A 14,036-nucleotide genomic window follows, 5' to 3' on the forward strand; every position below is an offset into this window, starting at 1 on the left:
TGCTAATTTAGTTTCTTTATATAAAAGTGCTGCATTTTTTCAATTTAGAGAAATAACTATGTAACTGTTGAGAGACAAAGTTCTTAAAGTTTTATTCATCACAAAGTTCATTATTTGAACACGAAAATCAATAAATGAATCAAAAGTATTAAAAAAAATTGATTTCCTTCTGGACAAAACAAGTGCAACTCGACAAAATGTTGACCAAGCTGTATTTCGCTATCAATATTTCGCGGCGAATCCTTTGTTGTCGATCACAGCCTTGCATCTTCAAAGCATAGATTTGATCAAGTGATCAATGAAACTTTGTGGAATCGCTGCCAAGGCCTTTTGGATTTGTTCAAACAGTTTATCTTTATTACGAATACATTCACGATTAAATCTGCGGTTGACGATCTCCCACAGGTTCTCGATAGAGTTGAAATCCGGAGATTGAGGCGGCTAATCCATCACCGATAGGTGGTTGTCTTGAAACCACTGCTTGACTACTTTTGTAGTGTGTTTCGGATTGTTGTCTTGCTGAAAAACCCATTTTATTGGCACATTCCATTCAGCATGAGGTAACATATCATCTTTCAGGATATTTTTATACATGAAACGGTCCATTATTCCATCGTTTCGATGTATTGGACCTAGACCGTTAACAGAAAATTACCCACAGACCATTACATTGCCTCCACCATGCTTCACGGTGTTATGGCAGTAATCGAGGCGTTTTCCGGCCGGTCGACGTACACGGCAAATGCCATCGCTCCTAATGATGTTGAACTTCGATTCATCACTGAACAGAACAGTTCGCTGTTTCTGCATATTCCAGTCAATATGAGATGGAGCAAACAGGAATCTTTTCTTCTGGTTTTTTAGTGAAATCAGCGGTTTCTTTGCAGGGCGTCGAGAAAACATTCCGGCTTCAACAGCACGTCGTCTAATTGTTCGGTCCGATACAGGCAGCTCTAATTGCTTTTGTATCTCGACTGATGATATCCAGGGATCCTTCTTGACGGATCTGACGATCATATAATCCTCTCTAGAAGTGGTGGAACGCGGTCTTCCACCTTTGTTATCTGCTGCCAACTTCCCCGTAGAACGATATTTGGAAAATAGTCTTGATACGGTCCATTTTGTCACGCGATATTTATCACAAATACTTTTTCGTGACATTCCACTTACGTAATCGCCAATAGTTTCTCTTCTTAGTTCCAATCCAAGACTGTCGGGAGCCATTTTTGCACTTGAAGTCATAAAAATAGTATAAATAAATAATCACGCTTCTCAAGGCTTACTGTGTTACATTTACCTTGTGATGATACAATAATGCTCTGTAAAACACAACGTCTTGGTTGGATGTGGACTGTATTGATTTAATGAAACACTTGTTGTATTTCACTTCTTGTATTGATGTTCGATAAAACACTTTGATAAAACTCACTTCGATAAACTGTCTTGAAAATACTGACTGATTGACTTCTATATATTGACTGAATTACATGTCGATTTATATGTCTCTTATATAGTAAAATGAACATGTGTGAAACTGTTCTGGAAGATTCTAAATGCTTCTTTTTGATGTTTCTGGAAGCTTCTGGATGCGTCCGGATGCTTTCTGAATGTTTCTGGATATTTCTGGATGCTACTGGATGCTTCCAGATGCTTCTTCTGTAAACTTCTGGATGCTTCTGCATGTTTCTGGAAACTTCTGGAAATTTCTGGATACTTCCTTTAATTATTAAAAAACTTCCGTGACGTTGACACGGACCAGACTTAAGAAACTGAAACAAACTGAAAAAGTTGCACTTGTTTTGTCCACTGCAAAATGGCACTTGTCAACGAAATTCTGCCTGAGTGGTGTCACCTGTCAGCTGATTGCTCATGTTATGGCATGCTATGACTTCAGACTTCAGAACTGTTTGCTGTGGTAGTATAGTTTGTTTCGTTTTTAAGACATGTAAAATTAGGAACACTTTTTAGCATTGTTCAATGTTGGTTGCAAATGTTTTGTCCAATACTGTATATACACATACATACACACACACACACATATATATATATATATATATATATATATATATATATATATATATATATATATATATATATATATATATATATATATATATATATATATATATATATATATAAATACACATTTCTACAAAGATGTTATAAAACTTATAATAAGATATTAAAATAGCATAAGTTTTCAATAACAAAATATTTAAATGAAAAATAAAAGTCAGAAGATCAAAAAAAAAATAAGTTATGACTTTTTCACACAAAAAAAAAAAGTAGATGAACCCCTATTCAGTTTATATATTTTTTTATTATTTTATAATCAAATTTTAAAATAAATATTTTAGATCGAAATTTTTTCCTAATAAGAAACGTTTACATACTATTTTGAATTGTTCAAAAGATATGTTTTGAAGAACGTAATTTTTATTAATTTTTTGAAAAAATTCATTCCATAGAAATGCTCCACGATATTGAATTTGGAATGAACTGAGTTTGAAATAGAATCTTGGAACTACAAAATTATCATTTGAAAATTTGTGGGGTACTTATGAGAAATTTTAGTAAAGTAAGAGTGAAATATATTAGGCGACAAACCATGTTTAGATTTAAACATGAACAGCATAACTTGATATATATTATGTTTATAAACATTGAGTGCATTAAGTTCCATTAAGAAAGGCTCTCCATGAGCAGTTCTCTTAACGCCAAAAATAATTTTGCATGCAACTTTTTGTTTACTATAAATTTTTTTAAGCTTTCCATAGTTGCTACTTCCCCATGCAATATTGCAATAGGATAGATAACTATGGATAAATGAAAAATATATAATTTTTAAAGACTTGATATTAAGAAATGGTTTAACTCTATATAGAACAGCTATATTTTTGGAAATTTTATTTTCAATAGATTTAATATGAGATTTCCATGATATATTTTCATCTAATATTATTCCCAGGAAGTTTACATTTGATTCTCTTTTAATAACTGAATTATTCATAAAGAGATTGGGTAATTTTAGAGGGAGGTGATCACTCTTACTAGGTTTATGAAACAACAAAAATTTGGTTTTCAGTACATTTAATGAAAGTTTTTTACAAATAATCCAATCATTAACTTTTAGTTCTTCATTAAATATTTTAAAAAGATCTTTTATATTTTTATTTGAGTAAAAAAGATTAGAGTCGTCAGCAAACAAAATAAGATTTAAAGTCTTTGAAGCTAAATATAAATCGTTAATGTACAACAAGAATAACAGTGGTCCTAGGATGGATCCCTGGGGAACACTACAAGTTATAACTTTGTTTCCTGTTTCATTTTCTTTATACGCTATGTATTATTTCCTGTTTGACAGGTAATTTTTAAACCAGAGTAGGTTATTGTTTAATACTCCATAGAGTTCTAGTTTTTCTATAAGTATGTCATGGTCAACTGTGTCAAATGCTTTTGACAGATCAATAAAAACTCCAAGTGTATAACAATCATTAATGAATTCATCGGATATATAATTTATTAAATCGATTACTGCATGATCCGTTGAATGTTTTTTTGAATCCAAATTGTTTATTATACAGTATTTTGTTTTTGGTTAAATATTTATTAAGCCTATCATACATAATACGTTCTAACAATTTTGAAAAGCATGGTAAGACAGAAATAGGTCTATAATTTGACATAATTGTGTTATCGCCAGTTTTAAAAATAGGTGATATTTTAGCAATATTTAATTTCTCCGGTACAATACCGAATTGTGTTGAAAGGTTAAAAATATGAAACAAAGATAGTTTTATGATATCAAAGATTGCTTTAACTACGTTCAAGCTATTTTGATCAATGCCAGCGGGTGTATTATTTTTAAGACTATTGAACGCATTACGCACCTCACGTATATTTAAACTAACTTCTTTCATAGATATATTGGTTGGTTTCATAAAGGATTTGAAATTTGTGGTGTTTTTTGGGATTTTATCTGCTAAATTTGGGCCAACTTCAAGGAAACAGTCGTTGAGCTTTTCAACGATGGTTTCTTTATTACTGATCATTTCCCCGTCAATTATGAGTTTTTGTGGGAAATTATTGTTAGAACATCTTTTTTTACCAATTATCTGGTTAATCACATTCCAGGTTTTTTGAGTGTTACCTTGTGTTTTTTTTAGCATCTTAACATAATAAATTCTTTTAGAGTGTTACTTTGTTTTTTCAAATAAACTTTTATAATTTTTGTAATTTTTTCATTTGTAAATGATTTATGTTTTAGATATTTTTCATAAAGTTTTTGTTTTCTCTTAGATGATTTAAGTAAACCTTTGGTCATCCAAGGGCTTAAAAGTGATTTTAAATTTATAACTATTTTTTTTTATTGGAAATGCCAAATCGTAATATTTACAAAACTGCGCCAAAAAAAGATCATAGGCCTTATTTGCCTCTTGTGATTGTAATATAAGTTCCCAATCAATTTTTTCTAATAAGAGATTTCGAAAGTGCAACAAGGAGTTTTCATTGATCTGTCGCATTTGAATTGTAGATTTTAAAGCAGAATAATTATCAGTTATATTATTTGTAATTAAGAATATTGGGAAATGATCTGTTATGTCAGTTTTGATTATACCAGATTCTAGGAGGCAATCATGAATATTATTAGTAAATATATTATCAAGTAATGTTGATGAAGTGTAAGTTATTCTGATTGATTTGTTTATTGTTGGAATTATATCATGTTGAAATAAGGTATTTAAAAAATATTGAACATTTACATTTGAAGAATGATTTAACAAGTTTATATTGTAGTCACCAGTTAAGTAAACGTGTTTCATTATTATGTTGGTGTTGCTTAAAAAATTTTTTAAATAAGATTTAAATATTTTAAAATTCCTACCTGGCTTTCTATAAATAGAATTAATGATAATATTTTTGGTTGCTTTATTTGTTATTTCGATGCACAACGACTCACAATCTGTATCATTAACATTGAAGTCATTACGCAATATAAAGTTAATAGATTTGTGAATAAAGATACTTACACCGCCACCAACGTGGGTTTTACGAGGTTGGTGAATTGATACGTAGTTATTTAATTCATAATTACAATTTTTTTCATTGCTTTTTAACCACGTTTCCGTGAGACTAATTGTTTTAAAATCGTGGTTTAGATCATGCAATAATAGTTTTAGATTATCAAAGTTTTTATTAATACTTCGAATGTTTAGATTTTAAATTGGATAATTATTATTTATTTTTTTACTAAAAAATTGAGTAGATTCACGGACTGAATAGTATTCACTTACAATGTTTTTTTTATTGAAATAGTCATCAAAGCTGCTATTTTCCTTTTTAAAATTAAATAAAAAGTTGTCATCCATTTCGAAAAGAAAAAATAATAAAATAATTTCGTAATCACGAAAATAAGATATTAAAAAATTAAAATACTAGGATATTAAATTATTACTTTTCTTTGAAGCCCAATCGCGTATGATCAGCTTATCATACGAGATGGTTGCAAACTTTCCTGCCGCTCGTTCGATTTTCATCTGTTCTCCTAAATTCTTCCTAATTTGCACTGTCTCAGCGCAAAAATCTTCATTTATATAGATATTTTTACCTTTAAGATTAGTGGTCTTTTTAAGAATATCGATTTTATCTTTAAAGTCCAGAAGTTTTATTATAATTGTTCTTGGTTTAACTGAGTTTTTTTAGCCAGTTCTGTGTGCCCTTTCTATTTTAATGCCTTTGAGACCTAAATAATTTTCAAAAATTGTATTTACCTTCATTTCGCTGTATTCCCAGCTTTCCCCATCGTTTTCTTTAACTCCGTCAATTCTTATATTGTTCCGCCGTGATCGATCTTCCATTTCTCTTAGTTTGCCTCTAATTTTAATAAATGCTGATTCGTTACTTTGAATTGCGCTTGTTGTTATGCACTTCTCTTGTGAATTAACGACAAACCTAATTTTTTCATCTATTAAATGTTCGTGAAAATTTAGACTCACTTTAATATCTTCAACCTCTTTTTTTATTGTTTTGATCTGTTTACAATTTTCTTTAATATTTGATTCAACAATATCTAATCGCTCGTATAATATTTTTGTGCTACTACTTATAATGTTTAAGACATTCTTTTCTTGTTGTTTTATCATGCTTTCAGTTTCTTTTAAAAACTCCTTAAACATTTTTTTCATCATTTTCTCTATTTGATCGATTGTAACTGCCATAATAAATATATCGAGTATTTATATATATATATATATATATATATATATATATAAATATATATATATAAATATATATATATATATATATATATATATATATATATATATATATATATATATATATATAATAAAATAATAATACTATATATAATAAAATAATAATACTATATATTTTATAATAAAATAATATCTAATACGAAATAACTTTTAGGCTTTATAAAAACGTGTTGCTTGTTCAATGTTCAATGTGCGACTTTATTTTTGGCTAATAGATATGCAATTAGCCCTTTATGGCTAATTGCATGAGTTATAAGCCAACGAAATAATCAAAATATAATTTGAGCAACAACTACTTTAGTATGTAAAGTTTATTATTTACGCATCTCTTTTAAAAATTTTTTGAACCTAGCAATTTATTATTGATTACTTTTTCAGAATAATAAGTTATATATCTTTTTTAGAATGTATGCAAATAATTAACTTCTTTTAGGATAAAAAGATAACTTTTTAAAATTAACTCTTTGTAAGCTGCTGCAAGGCTACTCTTTATTATACATTATACATATCACATCAATGCGATTAAGTATTATGACTATACACTAGCCTAGCAACAGCTTACAAAAAGTTAATGTTGAAAAAATATCGTTTAACCCTGATTAATTTATATATATATATACATATATATATATATATATATATATATATATATATATATATATATATATATATATATATATATATATATATATATATATATATATATATATATATATATATACATATTTATAAAAATAAATATATATATATATGTATATATATATATACATATATATATATATATGTATAAAGAGACAAAGTTCACTTGACTTTTTTGCCTGTTATATGCATTTAAATTATTCACATATATTATTAAAACTTTTTATATATATGTTACAGATATATATGAATCACATCTATAATTTGAGTTAAATGTAGTGTTATGAGAACACTCATTCAGAAAAAAATTGATTACTCAGATCCGAGATCAATTCCAAATCACAAATAAACGTTTTGTTTTTTTTTTAATTAAAAATTAGCCAACTGGTTTTCTAAGATTTAAGTTAGAGAGATTTGAAAATGTAAAAATTCCACGCCTTCAACAGTTACTTAAATGTGGCAGAGAATTGCAGTACTTTTTTTACTTAAACATTTTTATATTGCTATTATCATTTAAATATCATTAATTCAAATATTTTTATAATTATTTTTATTTTTGAAAATATCATGAATACAAAGTAAAGCATTAAAAATTTTGTTCCTACACAATAAAAAGTCTTCGCATCAAAAGGCCGTCAAAATCTTTAAATTTGCAAAACTTGTTTATTACACCTCGCTCGCGTCTAACATCTTTCACGTTTAAACAACCGGATATACATCATTTTTAGCTCATTCCTGAAATGGGTCAATTAATATTACTGAAATCGTTTTTCAAAACACCTTCTGGTTAAAAAAATTTGAATTTACTATTTTACAAAATAAGTAATTTAGATGCTAACAATCACCAATGAATTTTTGAAGAATTACCAAAGAACTTATAAAAATTACTAGTCTTAAAAAACGTTAGAGAAGTAGTTTCTCCTAATAATATTTCTGTAACTGCGCTTTTCTTGAAGTACATAAAAAGTATCTTAAGGCGTTTTGAAAAACGGTTGCAAATTATAATTTCTAAAAAGTTTTATAGTTTAGTTGACATTGTTTATGTAACAGTATGCATTAGTAGATAGTCTAATTGCTCAGTTTTTAAACTTTTATAAACAGTAATCTAGAGAGTATACATTAAAAAAAAGTTTTTCAACGTTGCCTTTTAATAAGATTTGGATTTTGACTACTTTTTTGCCATTTCACAACAATGGTTTGTTTTTTTAAATAATTATAACAATATAAATTAAAAATTTTAAAGATATACAGTCTTAGCTTGAACCAATAAATTGGATTGGTTACTAGAAAAAATAAATAAGAAGTGGACGCATTTCTTTCACAAACCACGTTACAAAAGTTATATATTTAAATCCTATAGACATTTAACGTAAAAGTATGTTATACAATATAACAATGAATACACTTAAGGTATCATTGAAAATTTAACTTTCGTTTTCCAATTGCTTTAAAAAAAAAGGTATATTTAAAAAAAAGGCATCGATATTATAAAGTTATACTTTAAAACTTACTAAAATATTGCTTGATCGTAATCTCTACGTGGAAAACAACTTTAAATTGATAAAAAAAGTAAACAACACTATTTAAAATTGTAAAATAAATGCAGAACTTGAATCAGCACGCGAAACCTTGATTAACAATATTAAAGAAAAAGTGATTCATGTTTTAAACTCTCCTACATAATAATATTGATTGTCTTATAACTGCGACTCTCCTTTATTGATGTTTTAATACAATGTAAAATAAAAATACTTTTTTACACTTCTTCGTAGCGCGAGCTCTGTGTTTAAGTAATTAAATTCTTTATATTTTTTCTCTTACCTCAAAAATATTTATATGTTTGCCATTATATTAAATGAAATTATTACAAACTAGCCTATAAAACGGGTCATGTTCTAAACCGATCGTTTTTTTTATTTACACTTTATATGGTTTCTTCATTTTAATAACTTTCAATAAACGGCAGAAATAAAGTTGTCTAAAAATCTTGCCAGTTCTGTGACATTTATCCCAGTGTTATTTGAAAATGTATGTTTTTTAATATTTTGACTCTTTCATTGTTATAGTCCGCCCCCTCCTTTTCTAAATGTTTAATTGGAAGGTGAAAAAAATTACTGTAATTAAAACTAATCATACTTTAAATCAATAGCTTTTAACAAAGTAATAAAAAGCCAAATAAAGATTTATCTACATGAATATATATATTTAAGGAAAGATTAAATATTCTTACCTATTTATTTACAAATTAACAAAATCCAGCAAATGTCAATTTTTGTTTAACTATATATTAAAAATACTTTATACAACCAATTTAAACAAAAAAAGTTAACAAAAAAGTGATCGGTAATAGGGGTCATGGTAGGACAGTTTCTAACTTAGCATTAATACACTTTTTATTTATAATCTTGTTATAAAAAAATACAACCAAAGCGAGATATTATTAAATTGTGATCTGCCAAGTCTAAAAAATAACAAAAGTGCAGAATCAGATAAAGTTAGTGTCAAAATATTAAAATTTGTCTATGAATATTTGAACCATCCTTTTTTCATATTATCAGCCTATGTTTTAAATCAGGTATAGTTCCGGATAATGTAAAAATTGTACAAGTCATTCTAATTTTTAAGGCTGGAGATAAGTCAGGCCCCTCAAACCAGAGGCCTGTTTCTGCCTTAACGAGTTTTTCTAAATTGCTTGAACATATAATGTACAATAGAATGTATAATTATTTAATTGGAAGTGTCTTAGAGTAAGGAATTTGGTTTCAAAAAAAAAAACATTTAAATGATCACGCAAGAGTAGAGTTAGTTAACCATTCCCACCGTGCACAATGACGTCCTAAGGACGTCTATAAGACGTCTGATTTCTCGTCTGTAAGACGTCCTTATTCGCTCTCAGGTAAAAGTCTTGAGGACGTCTTTTACAGACGTCTTAAAAACGTCTTTTTTAGACGTCCTTAAGACGTCTGAAAAAGACGTCATGTAAACGTCTTTTTACGTCTGTACATCTAATTAGATGTACATCTACTAGTAGAGTCTGTACAACTATTAATAGATGTACAGACTATAAGATTACTTATCACTTTCTCAAGAGAAAGTCTTTAGAAAGTCTTTGATATTTTTCCAACCCCTTTACTTAACAAATTGCATATAGCAATCGAATTTGATATGATTCTATCTAGTACAAATTTATAAAGGATTATAAATTAAAAAAATACAACATTTAATTATATTAGAATATAATCATTGTCAATTAATATTGGAGGATTTTCTTTTCAATCGTTCGGAAGAATGTTTTATTATTGTCCCAATAAGTTGCATTGCTTCTGCTTTTGTCACGTTTTTATAAGACTTTAAAACAGCATCTTTTAAATAGAATAAGAAAAAATTCATCAACAAAATCAGTGCATCAGAAAAAAAAAAAATTTTTAAACAAGTTAATTGAATACAATAAAAAGCTAAGATCGATACCGGTGATTGCATTACATAGATTTACAAGCTCTTTAAATATTTTCTTTTTCTTTAAACCATTCATGCTGTATTCTGACAAAACATTGTCTGTTGTTAGTCTAAATATGCAAAAATATATTTCACTAGCAGTGCTTAGAAATTTTATATCTTAGATATCTATTAGAAAAATTCAAAATAGGATAAATATTTATCCTATTTTGAACTTTTCTTATATAAATTTTTTTATTATATAAAAACAAAAGAATACGAAGACCTTTCTTCTGAAAAATATGGATTAGAATTAGCGTCAAAAAAAACTTATGCTGGTAACTTACGTGAGTAGAATATTTTTTATTACATTAGCTGGATTTTTACCGCCAACTGATGATAAATGTTTTAACCAAAACAAATTGATAATATGATAAACAATTTATGACAATTAAAAAAAAAACTAAGACAATAATATAAACGAGTAAATAATTATATTCGAGCATACAAAAGTACTGTATTGAATATCCCCGTCAGCAATTGTTTTTTCTAAAATAATAAGTTCGTCTGAACTTTTACACTGTTTAAAAATTTCTTCTCCATCATTAGAAAATGTGCAGTTCTATGTATCAACAAGTTCTTTATTTCAGCAAGTTGAAACATAACTTTTCTCTGAAACTCTAAAAATCAAAAAAAAATAATTTAAATAAAATTTTACTGATATTACAAACCAACAAAAGAAAACATGAAATGGAAACAAGCAACTTTACCTGCATCTGGTAAAGGATACATTCTTTTGCAACTACCTGCTAAATCTTTTGCAGTTTCGGGCTGCAATGGTCTGCTTGAAAAAGAGGAACCCATAACATTCGGTATGATATTTAATTCTTTAAAAAAATAATATAAAAAGTAAACTTAAAAAAAAAACTAGGGATATCAGGTCTCCAAAAGCTACACTTTCTTTGATAGTACAAAAAAGCATATAGTACTAACCAGCAGTATGACTTAGTTTTCTTTTTAATGAGTTTATCGAAGAAATTGGTAGATCGACTATTTCATGCACTAAATAAATATATATATATATATATATATATATATATGAATTTTTATCTTTTTACTACTAAAAAAAAAATATGTGTGTGTATGTATATATATACATAAATATGTATGTATATATATGTATATACATACATACACATATATATGTATATATATATGTATGTATGTATGTATGTATGTATGTATGTTTATATATATATATATATATATATATATATATATATATATATATATATATATATATCTATATATATATACATACATACATATATATATATATATACATATATATGTGTATGTATGTACATACATACATACATACATACATATTTATATATGTATGTATGTATGTATGTATGTATGTATGTATGTATGTATGTATGTATGTATGTATGTATGTATGTATGTATGTATGTATGTATGTATGTATGTATATATATATATATATATATATATATATATATTGTTGCACTTTAATTAAAGTGTCATGAAAATATTCTTGCACTTAAGTGCAAGAATATTTTTTCATGAATCCTAATGTACTTTAATAAATCTCAAATGAATAATTCTCACCAGATTTGCTTCTTTTAGTTTTTGACTTTGTTTTGTTTTCTATTGACTTTGTAAAAGGTTTAGGTAGGTCAATTTTTTGTTTTATCTTATTTTCTAAATAAAATAAAACAAAATCAGTGAAAAATAGGATAAAGAATATATATCTTTTATTTCAATAATAAATATATAAAAATAGTTTTGCTGTTAAATGAAAACTGTGACATAAGCTTTAAACTGTTTTAAGCTTTATGTTACCTGTTGCTTGACTTATTACAGGCTCAGCATCACTGTCGTGTTCAGTAGTAGACATTTCTACATCTTTGCACCATTCATAGTCATCTAATGATAATGATAAAATTACAATTGATTTACTATTTTTAAAATTAGCTACATTTATGTTAAACTTTGAAATACCTACAAAGCAATGGCTTTAATTATTCAATATAGTTATGAAGTCTTATTTACTAGTAAACTATCCTACCTGCAGTGAATTTAACTTTGACTAACTTATATGAAGGCCAGGTTTCATCTAACTCATCCAAGTTCTTAGCACTTCGTTCTACATACGCACCTTCAGGCCAAAATACTCTGTCATCTTTTATCCAATGACTTTTTCTTTTGCCAATGTTAGACTTACATAAAAAATAAATTCCGACCATCTTTGAATCAAATGGATCAGGATAGTAATTTCTTAACAGACTATTGTGGAACATTTTACAAATAAAAGTAGTCATATCTAAAATACTTGTAATAAAAACAATTTTTCCGGAATGGAGAAGAAAACAATTGTCTTTTTCATTTGTAGAAATTTTGGTCTTGATATCCTTTGAAAAGTTTATTGAATTATTTATTTCAAACTCATGAATACGTTTCACAACTTGTGATATAGGATTATTTGCTTGACGAATAAACCTTTTTAACGAATTAAAATAGTTTTCAAAAGGAAAGCAAGAAATTTGATCTAAATTACATCCAAAGTTTGAAACATCGTTATGCAAGTGAATAAGACAGTGTACATTATATGAACAAAAAGAATCGCTATACAACTCCCAACTACTTGCAACAAATTAGACCAGTAATTTATGAGCATATTCCAAATGGTCATTTCTGTAATCTTGATTTTCCTCAAGCATAATTCTTATTGCAACAGATAAAGATAAAAAAATAATATAAATTGGTGAACTAACAGTTCCTTTAAGGGCTATTATTCCAGTATATGTCAAGAACTGTCTGAACTCAGTTGCCTTCCATCTTCGTAGATCGCTTAGCCCTCGTGGCTGGCGTGCAAATTCTGAAGGCATTTTTCCATAATGCAATAAAATAGTGTCAGAGACTACATTTAACTGATTAGATGATATGCGACAACAACGAGGGCCTTCTTTTAAGTATAGAAGCAATCTTTTAACAACTCCTAAGCAAACTAAATGCATATAGTCCAAACAAAAATCTTTGATGCATTGAACACTGGAGTGGATTAAAGGACTAACAAGTAACTGATGTCCTGTATAAGCTATCTGTTTAAAATCCTGGTCTATCCTTGGTTCGCAACCAAGATCATGAAAAACTATTCGATTTTCTATATTTACTCCATGAACTTTACATCTTTCACATGCATCATAACCAGTATGACCGTTAATTCCCTTTAAAAACTGACTTACTGGAGCATCACAAATAAATCCTTTAATATTTACATTAAATTTTTTGCCATTATAGTGTAAACCAAAAACCTCCAAATTACAATACTCGTCTAAAAAATCTTTTAAAAATTCCTCACAACTGTCAGGTTTGGAACTACCACAGTAAAGAGCTACAACAAATGGACTGGCAAGTTGAAAAGATGCAAGAATAGGCCAAAGTTGAGTGTTTGATGATTTGAACAATGGTATACCATCTACGTTAATCAATAGATTAATTGTCTTCAAAGAATTAATATCATGACATGAAAACTCTTCTAACTTATTTTTTATTGAACTTTTTTAACCTATGTAAAAATAATCACCACCACATTTTTGTTTTAGAGGAACTTTTCTTGGTGTGCTTAATAAGGTTCTTGTATCTTTAGGCAACTCTTTGTGA

The 14,036-nt window shown here is 27.5% G+C and overlaps 2 protein-coding genes across 3 annotated transcripts in view; both read right to left on the reverse strand.

Moving 5' to 3' along the window:
• Nucleotides 1-8,621, reverse strand: part of LOC136085763 (repetitive organellar protein-like) — a 163,691-nt gene extending 155,070 nt beyond the window's left edge. For both annotated transcript variants that reach the window (XM_065807180.1, XM_065807181.1), the window contains exon 1: nt 8,426-8,621. The gene's annotated coding sequence lies outside the window, so the exon portion shown is untranslated. The remainder of the gene's footprint in view (nt 1-8,425) is intronic.
• Nucleotides 8,622-10,159: 1,538 nt separating this feature from the next.
• On the reverse strand, nt 10,160-12,699 carry LOC136085762 (uncharacterized). Its single transcript, XM_065807179.1, has 8 exons — nt 12,442-12,699; nt 12,216-12,299; nt 11,982-12,074; nt 11,343-11,411; nt 11,120-11,236; nt 10,858-11,029; nt 10,383-10,480; nt 10,160-10,276 (listed from the first exon to the last, which is right to left on the reverse strand). Exons 1-6 carry the CDS (start codon nt 12,692-12,694, stop codon nt 10,899-10,901), a joined length of 747 nt encoding a protein of 248 aa, XP_065663251.1. The 5' UTR covers nt 12,695-12,699; the 3' UTR covers nt 10,160-10,276; nt 10,383-10,480; nt 10,858-10,898.
• Nucleotides 12,700-14,036: the final 1,337 nt, after the last annotated feature.

Source organism: Hydra vulgaris, chromosome 10 (genome assembly GCF_038396675.1).
Source record: "Hydra vulgaris chromosome 10, alternate assembly HydraT2T_AEP".
Lineage (NCBI taxonomy): Eukaryota > Metazoa > Cnidaria > Hydrozoa > Anthoathecata > Hydridae > Hydra > Hydra vulgaris.